The 17,475-nt window shown below is 44.3% G+C and overlaps 2 protein-coding genes across 2 annotated transcripts; both read left to right on the top strand.

The window, feature by feature from the left end:
• The first annotated feature begins 446 nt into the window (after positions 1-446).
• Polr2A (RNA polymerase II subunit RpII215) lies at positions 447-9,557 on the top strand. The gene is made up of 5 exons (XM_022849156.2): positions 447-734; positions 2,203-2,472; positions 2,615-3,504; positions 3,670-5,017; positions 5,437-9,557. The coding sequence occupies exons 1-5, from the start codon at positions 648-650 to the stop codon at positions 8,413-8,415; spliced, it is 5,574 nt and encodes a 1,857-aa protein (XP_022704891.1). The 5' UTR covers positions 447-647; the 3' UTR covers positions 8,416-9,557.
• Positions 9,558-9,691: 134 nt separating this feature from the next.
• Positions 9,692-17,008, top strand: LOC111269508 (protein-lysine N-methyltransferase SMYD4-like). The gene is made up of 4 exons (XM_022849158.2): positions 9,692-13,519; positions 14,164-14,425; positions 14,746-15,023; positions 15,171-17,008. Exons 1-4 carry the CDS (start codon positions 12,309-12,311, stop codon positions 15,787-15,789), a joined length of 2,370 nt encoding a protein of 789 aa, XP_022704893.1. The 5' UTR covers positions 9,692-12,308; the 3' UTR covers positions 15,790-17,008.
• The last annotated feature ends 467 nt before the right edge of the window (positions 17,009-17,475 follow it).

Genomic DNA, 17,475 nt, shown 5'->3' with positions numbered 1-17,475 from the left:
GATCATTGAATGCAGGTGCGCTCTTGATCGGTAAAAAATAATTGCTGTTATCAACTGTTCCTGCGATCTGATCTACCAACCAGGTTAGAACTGGAGTTCCTTTATCATAGATATCTAAAAAGGGATTCAACTAATTGTCAAATACATTTGCCTTTGCTTGTTAGACGTATTCCTCCTCCGCTGCTGCCCTTACCCGAAGAGATAGTTCCGATCCCCAGCTGTTTTAGCTTTGGTTTCAATTGAAATAGGCACAGATGTTCGAATTTTAGTGCAGCCAACAATTCCTTCCGGAACTTTAATAACAATAACAATCTTATATGCATTACGCAAGAGATATCTTCCCTAAATGCATGGTGTTAAAGGACCGCGCTTCATTTGAATCGCAAGATCTTATGCTGGATCTTTCCCTCGAAAGTACATCAGCGCCCTCTCCAGCCGCTGGTATATAAGGCTCGGTTGCAGTATTGGTCGGAAGCGCTTGCTGTGCTTCCGTACTAAGCCTAACGACGCTACCAAATAGGGAACTAATGCGAAAAACATGTGTGTGAATGGTTCGAACTGAATTTCACAACGAACATACCGAGGAGACAGTGGTTGGTTGGCATCGCTTGTATAGTGTGAGCGCGTAGAGTAAATTACAGTGCGCGATGGCGCAAATCGTCACGTCAGATTCGAAGGCCCCGCTGAGGGAAGTGCGGGAGGTCCAGTTCGGCATTCTCGATCCTGACGAAATCGTAAGTGTTTTCCCGCCTGCCTGAACCGTCGTGAGCCTAACCGAAAGGCGCATAAAATTTGATTGAAGATCGTCAATAATAAACAGTGCATGTCGTTCGCTCCGTCCGATCTCCGTTACTATATAGCTAGATCGTGTTGCCCTTGTGGTGGGCAGGTAATTGCGAAGTTGCATTGTCACACACTCAAATGCACATGGACACCAACAGCTACTGTACAGTCAAAGCAACGTTACCAACGGTATTGGTCTTGAGAGGGATTTAATTTGGACAAACTGCACAGGTTTATATTGCGAACACCACCATATACCATGATAAAGAAGTTGCTGTGTACTGATATAAAATGGGCAACTATGTTATAAAGATGTAGCTGACCGTAATCTAAGGGCGAACAGGTACAGACACGTTGACATAGGACATCTATGGACGGACTGCCGGTAAAACGACTGTAAACACTTACATCTACCCGGGGCATAAGATAAGGGTGGATTGGCTAATCGAGTTACGGTAAACACAAATCAGGGTGACTGATCAGTGACGCCAAGCCAATCTAAGCAGTTAAGTGGAGAGTTCTTTAATTGTGCGCGCCAACTGTTGATGTATATGATTTGACTGGTGTCTTCACGTTTGACATGCCTTACCGACCGGCGCGCTGGCTTGTCAGCCAATAGTTTCGGGTTGCCGAGGCGAAATTCGGTAAAAAACAACTACCAGGAGCAACGTGAAAAAATCATTGGCGGGATGATAAACTGGGCAAAACTGCAGAACAAACATAACCGAATAAATACACTGCGCTGATAGCATATTGTCTGTAACAATTGAGCTCATAATTGAATATCGCCAGAGTAGTTTTAACGTGAAGCTAAGTAGTTGCCATATTATAATTTTACAGAATCGACACATACGTTCCTAGATATTATTTACACATATGGTATGAACGTAAAAATTTCCATTGATTTATTTACATTTCTGTTTGTCAACCGTGGACCATACTTGTGCCTCGCGTCATTTACCGTATGTGATCAGTACTTTTAGTGCATTCACGTGAATTAGTTGAAAGTAGATAAAGAAAACATACTATGGAAATGTGTATGTAACGTTATTAGTTATTAAATGCATTTACTGATATTATTTGTTAGTTCCATAGTGTTTATTGACTAGACTAACAATGAATAGAATAGACGACCCGTGCAACGGTTGTTAAAGACGCAGCCGTACATAGCATTAATTAGTTCACATTAGAAAAATGATCGGATGACACCTATCATCAACGAAAGTATTGTTAAATATAGAATTAGCATAGGGTCGTGGATGTCATCTCTAAGATTCAATGATCTGTTACAACGTAGATATTTCGTAGATAAATATGCTTTGTTCAAAAATAAAGATACATTTCTTGTGATTCGTTGAAATAGTTTTGTTTCTTTTAGCCAAGTAATTTATTTTTTTTTTTATCCTCTTAATTCTTAAGCGTCGGATGTCCGTCACCGAAGGTGGAATTCGTTATTCGGAGACATATGAAGGAAACCGGCCGAAGTTGGGTGGCTTAATGGACCCTAGACAGGGTGTCATTGACCGTTCTTCGCGTTGTCTTACCTGTTCAGGTAATATGACCGAATGCCCGGGCCACTTTGGTCACCTCGAACTTGCCAAGCCCGTGTTCCACGTTGGATTCCTGACGAAAACCCTGAAGGTGCTTCGGTGTGTCTGCTACTACTGCAGTAGGCTTCTCGTTAGTCCAGTAAGCGTGGAATTTTTTCCTAACAGTATATCTTACTTATATCTGCTAATATATGTTGCAAGCTGTGAATGTGCAAACTTTAGCCACCGTATCTTCGTTATCGTTCTTCTCAAATTCACGTTTGCTTATGCTTCTCTTCCAGAATCATCCTCGCATGAGGGAGATCCTTCAGAAAACAAAACACAATCAACGACAACGATTAGACAAAGTTTACGAGTTGTGCAAGGTCAAACAGGTTTGTGAGGGGGGCGACGAGATTGAGAAGACCGGTGGGCAGGGCGAACCAACGGAAGAAGATAAAAAAGCGGCTCATGCCGGCTGTGGCCGTCACCAGCCAAACTATCGTAGATCAGGGCTTGACTTGAGCGCAGAATGGAAGCATACAAATGAGGAGACTCAGGAGAAAAAACAAATGCTCACGGCCGAACGAGTTTACGAGATCTTTAAACACATCACCGAAGAGGAGTGCTATTGCCTCGGCATGGATGAGCGTTACGCCAAACCTGATTGGATGTTGCTTACCGTTTTGGCTGTGCCGCCACTGTGCGTGCGTCCCGCTGTTGTCATGTTTGGGTCGGCCCGTAATCAAGACGATCTTACGCATAAACTGTCCGATATTGTTAAAGCGAACAACGAACTGATTCGCAATGAGCAAAGCGGTGCCGGAGCGCACATTATCACCGAAAATATTAAAATGCTACAGTTTCATGTTGCGACGCTGTACGACAATGAGCTGCCGGGTCTGCCACGAGCTATGCAGAAATCGGGCAGGCCACTCAAGTCAATCAAGCAACGACTGAAGGCCAAAGAAGGTCGTATCCGAGGTAACCTTATGGGAAAGCGTGTCGACTTCTCAGCACGTACTGTTATCACCCCTGATCCCAATTTGAAAATCAACGAGGTTGGTGTGCCAAGAAGCATTGCACAAAACCTCACGTTTCCAGAGATCGTCACGCCATTCAATATTGAACGCATGCAAGAGCTGGTTTCCAGAGGAAACGATCAGTATCCAGGGGCAAAGTACATTGTCAGGTATGTGTTTACCTCAAAGACCTGCGCTGTGATAATTATAATGTGGAAATAAAGAGCAAACGTTTTATATTTAGATCTCGTCTAGAAAGCACTTAGTATTAGGTCTCTAGAGCCATTTTATAATCTGCTCACATAATTCTCGCTATGTTTTGGTGTCGGTTCCAGGGATAACGGCGAACGTATTGATCTGCGTTTCCACCCGAAAGCATCCGACCTCCATCTGCAGTGCGGCTACAAAGTGGAACGTCACGTTCAGAACGGCGATATCATCGTGTTCAATCGCCAGCCCACACTACATAAAATGAGTATGATGGGTCATAAGATTCGCGTGTTGCCATGGTCAACATTCCGAATGAACCTGTCCGTAACAACTCCGTACAACGCCGATTTTGACGGCGACGAGATGAATATGCATGTGCCACAGTCGCTCGAAACTCGCGCCGAAATTGAGCAGCTGGCCATGGTGCCCCGACAGATTATCACGCCACAGGCCAACAAGCCCGTTATGGGTATTGTGCAGGATACGTTGACAGCGGTCCGTAAAATGACGAAACGTGACGTATTCCTCGAGAAAGATCAAATGATGACGCTGCTTATGTTCTTGCCGATCTGGAATGGTAAGGTACCCATGCCAGCTATTCTTAAACCGAAACCGTTATGGACGGCAAAGCAGCTATTCTCGTTAATTATTCCTGGTAACGTAAATCTGATTCGAACACATTCGACGCATCCGGATGAGGAAGACGATGGACCATACAAGTGGATTTCTCCGGGAGATACCAAAGTCATAATTGAACACGGCGAATTGCTATCAGGCATCGTGTGTAAGAAAACTGTCGGAGCCTCTTCCGGATCTCTGATGCACGTGCTGTTCGTTGAGATGGGTCACGAAGTGGCGGGCCTCTTTTATTCTCACATTCAGACGACAGTCAATGCGTGGCTATTATATGAAGGTCATTCAATTGGTATCGGCGATACTATTGCTGATCAACAGACCTATATGGACATCCAGAACACGATTAAGAAAGCAAAACAGGACGTGATAGAAGTAATTGAGAAGGCTCACAACGACGAGCTTGAGCCCACGCCTGGTAACACCTTGCGACAAACGTTCGAAAATCAGGTGAACCGAATTTTAAACGACGCTCGTGATAAGACTGGTGGATCTGCCCAGAAATCTCTGTCCGAATTTAACAACTTCAAATCGATGGTGGTATCCGGCGCGAAGGGGTCGAAAATTAACATATCTCAAGTTATTGCCTGTGTGGGTCAGCAGAACGTTGAAGGAAAACGTATTCCATTCGGCTTCCGAAAGAGGACGCTACCCCATTTTATCAAAGATGATTTCGGTCCCGAGTCTCGAGGATTTGTCGAGAACTCATACCTCGCCGGACTCACACCATCAGAATTCTTTTTCCACGCTATGGGAGGTCGTGAGGGTCTTATCGATACCGCTGTGAAAACTGCTGAGACCGGGTACATCCAGCGACGTCTCATAAAGGCTATGGAATCCGTGAGTACTTTTTATTATTTTTTTTTCTTTATTTTCAGGGTATTCAACTATTATCTAGGTCAGCATAATATATTTTATTGTCCCTTTGTCAAACTGACAAGTATCGCGGAGACAATCACTTTGCCAGCTATCAATGCCCGCGCAAGTAAGAGCTGGTTTCCTCCACTCATACATGCGGCATAGACATATTGATGTTTCGCCCTGTATATTACACTATACTGTATCGAACTTACTCTGATTAACAGAAACAACCTATAAATAGATGAACTGCATATTTTAATAAGATAGCATATTCTACGTGAGCATATCCTCTACTATATGACATATATTTTTCAGTATCAAAAAGTTTTAATCCCAAATCCATTAAAAATGTAATAATGTAGCTGTTCTAAATGTTCAATGCATTGTGATTTTCGCAGGTCATGGTCTGCTACGATGGAACAGTACGAAATTCGAACGGACAGGTTATCCAGTTCCGTTACGGAGAGGACGGCCTGGACGGAGCCTGCGTAGAAGGTCAATCCCTGCCTACGGTTAAGCCATCAAATAGGCAGTTTGAACAGAAATTCCGTTTCGATGTGACAAATGAGAAGATCTTGCGTAAATACTACACCGAAGATGTAATTAAGGATCTGAATGGTTCCGCTAATGCTGTTGCTGAAATGGAACGCGAATGGGAACTGCTGAAGAAAGATCGCGAGGTCCTACGAAGTATTTTTCCTACAGGAGACAGTAAAGTCGTGTTGCCTTGTAACCTTGGTCGTATGATTTGGAACGCCCAAAAGACCTTCCGTGTGAACACTCGGGGAAAGACCGATCTCAGTCCGCTGCGCGTCATCGAAGGCGTCGATGACTTGGTGAAGAAATTAATCATTGTACCCGGAGATGATCACCTTTCAATTCAAGCGAATGAAAACGCCACTCTTCTATTTAGAGCCCTGTTGCGGTCAACTTTGTGCTCGCGTCGTGTTGGCCAAGAGTTCCGCTTATCAACAGAGGCGTTCGAATGGCTCCTTGGTGAAATCGAAGCTCGATTTCACCAATCGCAGGGTCAGCCTGGTGAAATGGTCGGTGCGTTGGCCGCCCAGTCTCTCGGAGAACCTGCTACTCAGATGACACTGAATACTTTTCACTATGCAGGTGTGTCAGCTAAAAATGTAACACTCGGTGTACCACGACTGAAGGAGATTATCAATATCTCGAAGCAGCCAAAAACCCCCTCGCTAACCGTTTTTCTTAAGGGTGCCTCGGCTCGTGATGCCGAGAAAGCGAAGGATGTGCTGTGTCGCTTGGAACACACAACTCTACGCAAAGTTACGGCAAATACAGCCATCTACTACGATCCAGATCCGCAAAACACCGTCATAGCGGAAGATCAGGACTTCGTGAACGTCTATTACGAGATGCCTGACTTCGATCCGACGCGCATTTCACCGTGGCTACTTCGTATTGAACTTGACCGCAAGAGAATGACGGACAAGAAACTCACTATGGAACAGATTGCCGAGAAGATCAACGCCGGCTTTGGAGATGACCTCAACTGTATTTTCAATGACGACAACGCCGATAAGCTCGTTCTGCGCATTCGCATCATGAACAGCGAAGGCGAGAAGTTCACGGAGGAAGCCGAAGAACAGGCTGATAAGATGGAGGACGATGTATTCCTCCGTTGCATTGAAAGCAATATGCTATCCGACATGACATTACAGGGTATTGAAGCGATCTCGAAGGTGTATATGCATCTACCCACCACGGACGACAAAAAGCGCATCGTTCTTACGGACACAGGCGAATTCAAACACATTTCAGAGTGGCTGCTCGAAACTGACGGTACATCATTAATGAGGGTTTTGTCTGAGCGTGATGTCGACCCTGTGAGGACGTACTCAAACGACATCATAGAAGTGTTCTCGGTGCTCGGCATAGAGGCTGTGCGAAAGGCCGTGGAGAAAGAAATGAATCACGTTATCTCGTTCGATGGTTCATACGTTAACTATCGTCATTTGGCGTTGCTTTGTGACGTTATGACAGCTAAGGGTCACTTAATGGCCATCACTCGACATGGTATTAATCGGCAGGATACTGGAGCTTTGATGAGATGCTCCTTCGAAGAGACGGTTGACATTCTTATGGATGCAGCTTTCCATGCCGAGTCAGACAAGCTGAAGGGTGTGTCTGAGAATATCATTCTCGGCAAGCTTGCACGTATGGGTACTGGCGCTTTCGACCTTATGCTTGACTGCGAAAAATGCAAAGCTGGTATCGAAATCAACATGGCCATGCCTGGTATCGACGGACTACCTGGCCAAGGACCTTTCTTCGGCTCTGCCGGCACTCCACTGGGTAGTCCACAAATGACGCCTTGGAACGCTGGTCAAACGCCAGGCTACGGCATGTGGTCACCAACGGCCGGCATGACTCCAGGTGCCGGGGGTGCTTTCTCGCCATCAACACAGAGCGAATCTGCATTCTCGCCAGCATATTCGCCAGCATATTCACCGGCGCAGTCCCCTGGCTCACCATCCAGCCCGGCCTATTATTCGCCTTCACATCCTGGCGCCGCCTCTCCCTCGTATAGTCCCCACTTGGGCGCTGCTTCCCCTAGCTATTCGCCATCTTCGCCGAGCTATCAGCTCACGTCGCCCACGTACAGTCCGAGCAGTCCACAATACGGTGGGACATCACCGTCGACACCGAGCTATTCTCCATCATCACCATCGTATTCACCTTCATCACCAACGTACTCCCCCACGTCCCCCTCGTACAGTCCGTCATCACCAAACTACCCCACAACAAGCCCCACCTATTCGCCGTCTTCACCATCATATTCGCCATCTTCACCCTCGTATTCGCCAACGTCGCCGTCTTATTCACCTTCTTCCCCGTCGTATTCTCCAACCTCGCCATCGTTCTCGCCTTCGTCACCAACCTATTCCCCTACTTCGCCGTCGTACAGTCCTTCGTCGCCGAAGTACAGCCCGGCCTCCCCCTCATACTCACCGGCTTCACCGAAGTACTCACCATCTTCACCATCATACTCTCCTAGTACTTCATCCTATACATCACACACATCTCATCGCTATTCGCCAGCGTCACCTTCTTATTCGCCATCATCCCCAACATATTCTCCTTCATCGCCCACTTATTCACCGTCCTCACCGAACTTTACCCCGACTGCTCCATCGTATTCGCCTTCGTCCCCGAAGTACTCCCCGTCCTCACCAACGTATTCACCGTCATCGCCCACGTATTCGCCCTCATCGCCGACATATTCACCGAGCTCACCTCAACACTCGCAGGCCCATTACTCACCGTCGTCGCCGACGTACACGCCAACGTCTCCGGCATATTCGCCGGTGTATGCGCCTGCGTCGGGTGATGATTCAGATCAGGAGTAGAACAATGAAAAGTGACGACGCTGAGCTAGATAAAGACAGAAGGACTAGTAATAGCTGGTGTTTATTACATTGAGAATCTTAGTAATAGACGATAAAATTGTTGCAAGGTGGGCGTCGACGAACGTATGTATGAAAAGTGACGAAAATTATGATGATGGTGAGGAATTAAGGTACAAGGACAAGGAGTGTGGGATTGTTGGAACAATAATGAATGAAAAGCAATCACAAAAACTGTTGTACACGCGTTTACAATGAAAGAAAAACAACACAGAAATGTCAAGTACATAACAGAAGTCGTTAGAAGCCGATGCCGGTGATTTAAGATGTTACGTGCCCAAGAGACACATGTGAAAAGAGGTACATATAAATAAAACGGCAAACCTCTAAAGAAAAGCTAGATATATAATAGACTAGGTCTGGCTGCCACCCAGCACCTGGCGCTGAAGGAACAATTGGTTGAGCGTGATGCGAGAGATTGCAAGACGGTCTGACGAGCAAGAAAGCAAATAGAGAATATTGTTTGTGCACGCTACTGGGCAAACTTCCGTATACGCATGTTTGTGGATACAATTACTTTATAACTTAAATATATACAAATATGAATAAGTATCATATCGTGGTGATATGTGTTTGTGAGGAGGATTTTGTTAATTATTATTATATTCGTGTATGCTGGGGAATAGTTCAGATAACGAATTTTGAAGCGGGCGGGGAAAGAAAACGAAGTGAGACTGTTATGGCGTCTGCGCTAAAAGTACAATAAAAAGCGAAGTACGCTAAATTGCGATACATGTTGCAGAAGAACCTACAAAAATTATGACTATAACAATAGACAATATCAATCACAAGTTACAAACGAGGCAAAAAACAATAAATATAGGAAAAAACAGACAAACACACAACAATTTGTGACACAGAGTAAATACAATTTATTTTATAGGTACTTCGGTAACAATAAAAAATGAAACAGTTCAGGATCGTGGCTGGCAAGCTATGATAATCGACATCCTTAAATACCATTACAATACCCCGTCGCTAGTTAGAGTGGCTTTTTCTTTCGAATCGAGAACTCGAACCGAGTCACCGAAGTTGTCATACGTACATACGAAAAGTGTAAATAAACGAAACATTTGAAAATGTAATCACTAATAATGTTTTCCTTTTAGATTTCTATGAGAGTAGCTCTCGATCGACACGTTGATATCGTTCTGTTTATCGTATTAAATGGCACTAGAACCATTTAGATACTGGTAGACCTCGTGTGGTAGGCTTGTTGAGGAACAACCTTTACTCAAGTCTTTACATAGAAAAAAAAAAGAAAATTAGGCAAAACTCCCTTGACAGTTCAAGAGTCTTCAAGTGATTTTTGTTCAACCCTATATAAATACTGCCTAAAACTGCTCATCGGCCTGGCTTGCCATGACACTAATTGGTCGGTCAGTTTGGACAAAGATGTCACCGTTATGCCATTTTCAAATCCTTTATGATGAAGTAAACTACGGTGTTATCGGAACCTTCCTGAATCACTCTAATTAGAGCTAATTGCCTGCGCCAGACGCGGCCTATGCGTATTCTCTCCCTTCCTCTGTCAGACAAGTGCGCACACAACAACCGACAATTGCAACCTTCAACAAGCCTTAACCCATCCCGCAATTACTTTAGACCCGGAAAGTCCATCGTTAGTAGTCTCGGTCTTTTTTCCTGATCGGATAACATACTTTTCTCCTTGAATTGTTGCATCCGCAGAGTAGCGTCATTAGAAAAATATATCTTGCTCTAAAATATAACAGTGTGCTTGTCTTTATGATAAGGCGTGATCGCGGTAACGACAGTACCGAACCTTTTTTTTGGGGAAGAGGGGCTTTTGGGACTGATTATGACCAGCGATACAGCAGCATAGGCAATATAGCAAACACACGAAATCATGGTAACGGGGAAAAACATAACAATCTAGCCAATTAATGTGCTAAAATAATAATGGAGCCGCTCCCCGGTACTCGCCCAGTTCGGCAGCTTAGTTTACCACTTGCCTCTCATTCAAACGCTTGCCAAACATCGAAAACTGTTTAACGATGGCTAGCACGTATGACGTCAGCGTCATACAAAGCGTCACCCGTAAACAGTTAGAACTAGCTCCTTCATTTCTATCGACCAAAGTTATCTACTGGTAATTATTATATATAAGATATCCGTAATGGTAACACCTATAGCTGCTGCTGCCACTGGCCATAAACACTGACTACAGGCAGTTTGTTGGTACTGGCTATCACTGGCCTCCATCTTTATATATTTGACATCGATGACACAGTCGCCTAGCCCTTTCCGACAAACGGCCATACGTCTATAGCTGCTGTTAACGCATCTGTTTTCTACTCTCATGTATGAAACTCTCTGGCGCGATTTAGCCTGCCGTCAGCCGCCATCCATCACTGCTAGCGTCTTCTTCAACTGCAGCGGCGGTCCGTCTCTTCCCCATTTTCCCTCGTTTTTTCTTCCTGTTTGCTTACCTCCGGGGTCTAAACGACGTATTGGCCTTGGTCCATTGCTACAGGTAAGGATCAACAGCTTATTCGACGGCATTGAGAAGCGTTCTATTTGTCCGCTAGCGGCGCATCGGCAATACTGGCGTTGCTAGGTCTGCCCTTGTTTCTGCAGCGGCCAATCCATCTTCTATTCTACTCAGTTGTCAGTCGCTGCTGTTTAGTGTATCTTTGTGTCTGTTCTGATGAGGCTCAAGAGACTGAGTAAATGAGCCACATAGCTAGTACTTAGAAAGTGGCAGCAATAGCTGTGCTGGTGCCGCAGCAGCGAGGGGTGGCTGCACCAAGTGATATCTCTCTGCAGCTTTGGCTAGCACAAAACTCGCAACTGCTGCTCCCCAACTGCGGGTAACCGTGTTTGACGAGAAGGCTTATGATTCATTGTCGATGTTGCCGTCAGCGGCGGCACGGATGCTGTTGTTGGTGTCAAAACAAAACAAAAATGGCGTCGTCCATGTCGTGTTGAGGATACAGTCATAGGCGATGAATACTGGTGCTGGTTTTTGCCGTTGCTGTTAGGAAAGTTGGCGAGAAAGCGAGGAACTACAGAGAGAATATCGCAAAAGCTGTGGCATGGAGAAGAGCGTTTACCGAGCTAATCCGGTTGTGTGAGAAATAAATATTGTAGAGTTGCAGGTGGACTAATGGACGGTGGGATAGATTTAGCAGAACGGGTTTAACATGATCCACAATGGCCGTTACGAATGGAGGAGGCCCAGGAGAGAAGAACAGTGAAGTGGTGCACGACGGTAGCTGATGGCTGTTCGTGTTTAGAGAGGAGGAAGTAGAAAGTGTCGTGGCCAGTCCAGGCCACTGCTGCTATCGTTGCGGCTGTCGCCGTGAAGTGAAAGGGGGACCGAGAAAAACCAGAAATTTGGTGGTGACCCGCCAGTGGTGGTGAGTGTCAATCATCGAATTCACACCGAAACTACTTGTAGAGTATGAAGCGTGTTGGTTGGTACTCTCCGACCACGTTGTGAGTAGTAAGAGGAGCGTGAACTAACTTCGTAGATGAGTACCAATGAGAGAGGTCAATAGTAGCCGTCGGAGATTGGCATTGTGTAGGTGTGTGTGTTGCTGACAGTGTGATACTGCTGTGCTGCCAATCACCATAGGTGAAAGTTAGCCACAACTGCCGTTACCAACTAAATCGCTGAAGTTGTAGTAGTAGTAGTGGTGCTGATAGCTATACGACTGATAGCAATCGTTAATACCACAGCTATACAATTATCTATACAGACTGCGCCATCTTATACCCGACGTTGCCGCGCCTTGCTCCCAAAACGCCTTCATTTGTAACTACTTTGGAACTGGGTCCAGCAGCTGGCGCCTGTTCAGCCGGTTCTCGAGACAATGTCGAAATACGAGAGTTGGCAAGATGTGCTCGATGACACCTGTGAACGACTGCGGGCTAATGGCGCCTTGCAGAAGGGCTTTAAATCGCTAACGTGCAATGCTGACCGGATACTTTTCTGTCTACAGGAAAGCTTAACGCAGACACGTGTAGACGAGTGGCTAGAGGTTTTATGCTCGGCGCGCCACAAAAAGTTTTGGGAGAAGGCGTTCGAACTCCGCTCGGAAGGCAACCTGTGTTTCGGTGTTCAGCGGTATCGAGAGGCAGCGGAGTATTATACTAGAAGTATTCTCTGTGCGCCATTTCCTGCTGTATGTACTAATGGCCCAAACCAGGGTCATGCCGAAGAGCTCGCACTAAGTTTTGCCAACCGTTCCGCTGCATGGTTCTACTTGAATAAGTTCTCGCTCGCCTTACGTGACATCGAACAGGCGCTTCAATATGATTACCCGGCCAATCTCCGCTATAAACTGCATCTTCGTCAAGCGCAGTGCCTTCTAAAGACGGCATCATTTGAGGCTGCGCAGGTAACGCTCACCGATGCTGAGATGGCTCTCGATTTATCGGGATTGGACGAAGAGAAACTCGGGAAGCAGGCTCGTGAAATTGAGATGCTACGCCATAAATGCTCATCAAAAATACCCGTTGAAGAGGAACTAGAAACTGATGACGAAACGGACGAAGACGAACTAGTCCAACCTTCACCACACACAACAATTCCAAATGCTTCATCCGCCTTGGACTCGTTGTACTCGACGGAAAAAGGCCGCTTTATCGTGGCCAACCGTGACCTTCGTCCGGGGGATAACCTCTTTGTCGAGCGACCTTACGCATCGGTCCTACTTCCATCGTTTTCAAAGACCCATTGTCATCACTGTTACAAGCGAATCAGAGCCGCCTACCCATGCCAACAGTGCGCGCAAGTTCGCTTCTGTTCGACGCGTTGTGCTCAGAAGGCTTGGGAGAATTACCATCGGGCAGAATGCGGCTATCTCGATCTCCTGACATCCGTAGGCATTGCCCATTTAGCTGAACGGGTTGTACTTATTACGGGTATTGGATTGCTTGAGGACTTTATGAAGTCGCGAAGCAGCCTTGAGTGTAGCTACCTTCCGGTATATCAGCTCATTACCCATGAAGAGGACATGCATATCGAGGACCTTTTCCAGTACTCTCTTACCGCCACTCTTCTGCTCAAGTTTCTCGAACGGTAAACAGTAATTAATTATGAATCGTATGCATACGCGCACATTTTTTTTGCTTTCGCTCGCAAACATTATTATTACTAATTACTGTTCGAGGTTAGAAAACGCCAGAAAACACGCTACTGTGTTGTTTTGTCTAAATGTTTTCGAGCTTACATGTATTGTTAAGCACTGTTTCGGACGCTTCATTGAGCACGAAACAACGTGTTTATGCTCGGTGTCTAACTTAGACCACCTCACATGTCCCCAAGTTTAGTAGGCAAACATGTTACTGCAGTATTGTCACGAGAACCTGGCTATCTTATTTGTCGTTAAAGTAGCTCAACCAGTTCTTAGTTAGCTTGAGAAGCTAGTTCTCCAGTAAAAAAAAAAAAAAAAAGCTAGTTTCTATTGTCATCTTTATGTATTTAACCTTTTATTCCAATACACGTCTCTCACAAATATCTGTACCACACAGATCTCAAATCAGCCACCTCTAGATCATTCTACTAAACACAAGGCGAGCTCATTTATTATACAGACGATGCACAAAAATCTAATTCAGCTACAGTCATAGAATATAAGTTTTGAGCCTTGCTTGCTGTTTCTAGCCCAAAAAATTTTCATTAAATATTAATGATTAGCTCCCAACACTGCATTTCGAATTCAGGCATACGACGTTCTTCACAACGACTCAATTGTCAGAACGTGTACAAAATTTGCAGCTGCGGGCCGGCGTCTGCTCCAGTAACCGTCATTCGCTGAGAGGTTACATTCGTTCGGAGTGCAGTCCGCAACTGAAGCTTTATGTCGGAGGTCTTCTTTTACGCCATATTGAGCAATTGATCTGCAATGCTCACGCCATTACAACGATCCAACAACCGGGTGATAACGTCATTGAGGAGGACGGGATAATCCTCGAGCAAGAGCAGGTTGCCTTTTTTTTAAAGATTTATTGGGCTGTAGACGAGGATGCTTCGATATTATGCTGATATACTAAAGGAAATGAATAACTCGATAGAACTGAATTAACCTTGCGAACTAGGCGTGGCCTAAATTGAATTAAAGTCATCATAGGCATTTGGTGACATCGCACCATAGTTTTTCACTCCTCTATTGATAAACAAGGGTTTAGCGCGCAGAGGATGACCCGTTAAAAAGGAGAATTGTCAGATTAGTGATATATACATTTAATTATTTGCTTTTCTTTTTTTATATTTTAGCTAATATTATTGCGTAACTATTGCTTTAGGTTCGTGTTGCAACAGCTATTTACCCATCAGCAAGCCTGATGAACCACTCTTGTGAACCGAACATTACTTCGGGCTTTCGCTTTGGATCGACACTCGTTGTGAAAGCCATACGTACTATTGCAGCCGGCGAGGAAGTATTCAATTGTTATGGGCCCCACTACAGAAGAATGCCGTTCCAGGAGCGACAGACAGCTTTACTCGAACAATACTTTTTCCACTGCGATTGTACAGCTTGCCGTAGAGGAGACGTCGATGATCAGATATTGATGGCACTTCGGTACGTACAGAAAAGCTTCACTATTTTATGTCACTAAAAGTATACTGTTAATAAATATTTTGTTCTGTCTAAGTATTATATATAGCTCAATAATGCGACAAAGGAAGAAGGATTTGAAACTAACACTTCTTACATTTCTACCTACAGCTGTGAATACTGTGAAGGCCCTTTGTCATCGGTGGCATCCTCCGGGAAAGCGGATTGTTTGCAGTGCCACACGACGCAAGAGTGTCTTGAAAAAGAACAGAAAGCATTTCAGATGCACGATCTATTTGTGCAGGGCGTCCAGCTAGCTGAAATTGAAAGTTACGGAGAGGCTTTGGACCGTCTCCAGCGATGTCTTGCTGCCAGAGAGAAGCTGCTATATCGGCACAATAAACAGTTAATGGAAACGAGAGACATGGTTGCTAAATGTTTGTGCGCCCTGCAAAGGTTCCGCGAGGCTGTTGGACCTCTCAAATTGGCCATCGAGAGTGTTCGTTTTGTCTACGGCAAACATAGTATTGAACTTGGTAATGAACTGTTAAAATATGGCGATGTACTAATGAACGCCACGCAGGAGTCGTTTGCACGGAGTGGTTATTCACGGGAGCTAGCCACACTGATTGGTGACACCAAGCGTGTTCTTCTGCAGACCGAGCCGATATTCTTACTTCATTATGGCAAAGCACATCCTGCCATTAAAGAACTTGCTGGCAAGCGAGCAAAACTCGATCAGTTTATCGCTAGGTTTAAATCGCCAAGCCCGTCAGAGCAGCGGGATTAAGGGAGAGATAATGACTCGAAGTAATCGATCTGTATCATTTGTAGTGAGAATAAGGTCCTGTGATGTGAAAAAGGTGGAGGATAGTAAAGTTTTTCCTTGTTGAAACCTCGCCTAAAGGTTAATCACCGTTGTATTTTCATATGATAACTTGTTGCGGGTGCATTTTTTGCGAAATGTATAAGGCGACGTAAAAAAGAAGTAAAAATTTACCGATAAAAGTAAACAAGTCGATTATATACAAGATGTAGGTGCTGTTGGCATGCTGTATACCTACTGTCCGGTTTCATAGAAACATTTATCCATAGAAAAAGTGACTTCTTTTTTTGTCTAAAACTACTTGAAAATACACCAAAAATATAAGGTTTTCAAGGCGCGTAGGACAGTTTGCAACATAGTGATCTACAAGCAGAGGAAAATATTCCGCATGTTACTGCTATAGTATAGGTTAAATCAGAGAAGGGTATCAGACGATTTTCTGCATTGCGTTATTAGGTCTCTATGCAAAAATGTTAATCTTCTGCAAAATTACTGATAAACCTTGTTTACCTTTTCGTTTATTGCTGCCCAACAGCAAGCAAAGACGGAATTTACCGTCTTTATTACCATTCATCGTGGTCAGTAATTCCCATATCAGCACAGTTCAAAGACACATCACTCTATACTTCATATAACGATATATATTTATAATATATAAGAAAATCCATTGAGTTTAATACACATTTATATATCTATTTACACATCGCATTTTTTTGTCGATTCTCTATGTAAAGTATCATGTCCACTGGATGTAGTATTAAGTTCGTAGTCAAAACGAAACACATTTACTACCGTTCTTTCGAGCTGTACGCATATAATCAACGGTGTATAGGATGACCTTTGAGACGAGCGAAATCGCAGCTTACAGTAGTTTGCTATGACGTAGAAAAGCAGCAGCTGAGTAGTATTTCTTTATATTTTTCTATTATTTTTAGTACTGAATTTTTTCCAAACTTTTTTTTTTCGTTGTCGTTACAAGTACTTGCTCCAATTAAACTGAATTGTGTAGCTATTTTCTAAAATGATTTCAATTGCTCTTCAGCTCACGGCGATCAGCTACAACCCTATACAAAAATCAGGGGAAACCGTTCCAAGCTTCCTTCATGCTACGACCTTGTTTTAACAATTCTGATCGGCTGATAACACCGACGGTATAGAAAATAACAAAAAATCATCAGTTAAATCGACTTTCTCATTCTCTCAAGCATGCATTCACTCAAGTTGAGTTCAGGTTATCAAACCTGAAACTACTGTTCACTTTTGATAGGTGCTTTTGCCTATTATAAGGTGGACATGTACGTTGTTAGGCCACTAAAAGTAACACGTCGTTTGCAGCGAGTTCGAATTTGGTGATTTACTGCAAAGTGGCAGGAGACGACGCAAATAAGCTGTTATTCTCGTGATATACCTGAACAAACCGCGGTAGCACATGTACGATTGATGAATAAACCTGAGGTAATGACTTGTTTCAAAAAAGTTTTCCTAATTTGAAAAAGGTACCGCCAGATGGGCTTCTAGCAAATTGCCAATAGGAAAAGCTAATCCTAGATTTATAATTGTCTATTGTATAATAATAATAATAAATGATAAGTTATTTCGAAATAAATAACGGGGAAAAATATGACAAAGTAGAAAACGTCCCACAATTGT

The sequence above is a fragment of the Varroa jacobsoni genome, unplaced genomic scaffold (genome assembly GCF_002532875.2).
Source record: "Varroa jacobsoni isolate VJ856 unplaced genomic scaffold, vjacob_1.0 scaffold_1391, whole genome shotgun sequence".
NCBI lineage: Eukaryota > Metazoa > Arthropoda > Arachnida > Mesostigmata > Varroidae > Varroa > Varroa jacobsoni.
This window is presented reverse-complemented; position numbering and strand designations above follow the sequence as displayed.

Excerpts from the sequence above, each read along its gene's own strand:
- LOC111269508 (XM_022849158.2), top strand. The coding sequence starts at position 12,309 with ATGTCGAAATACGAGAGTTGGCAAGATGTGCTCGATGACACCTGTGAA. Across the intron at positions 14,426-14,745 it reads TAATCCTCGAGCAAGAGCAG|GTTCGTGTTGCAACAGCTAT; the intron begins GTTGCCTTTTTT and ends CTATTGCTTTAG. Across the intron at positions 15,024-15,170 it reads CAGATATTGATGGCACTTCG|CTGTGAATACTGTGAAGGCC; the intron begins GTACGTACAGAA and ends TTCTACCTACAG.
- Polr2A (XM_022849156.2), top strand. The coding sequence starts at position 648 with ATGGCGCAAATCGTCACGTCAGATTCGAAGGCCCCGCTGAGGGAAGTG. Across the intron at positions 3,505-3,669 it reads GGGGCAAAGTACATTGTCAG|GGATAACGGCGAACGTATTG; the intron begins GTATGTGTTTAC and ends TGTCGGTTCCAG. Across the intron at positions 5,018-5,436 it reads TCATAAAGGCTATGGAATCC|GTCATGGTCTGCTACGATGG; the intron begins GTGAGTACTTTT and ends TGATTTTCGCAG.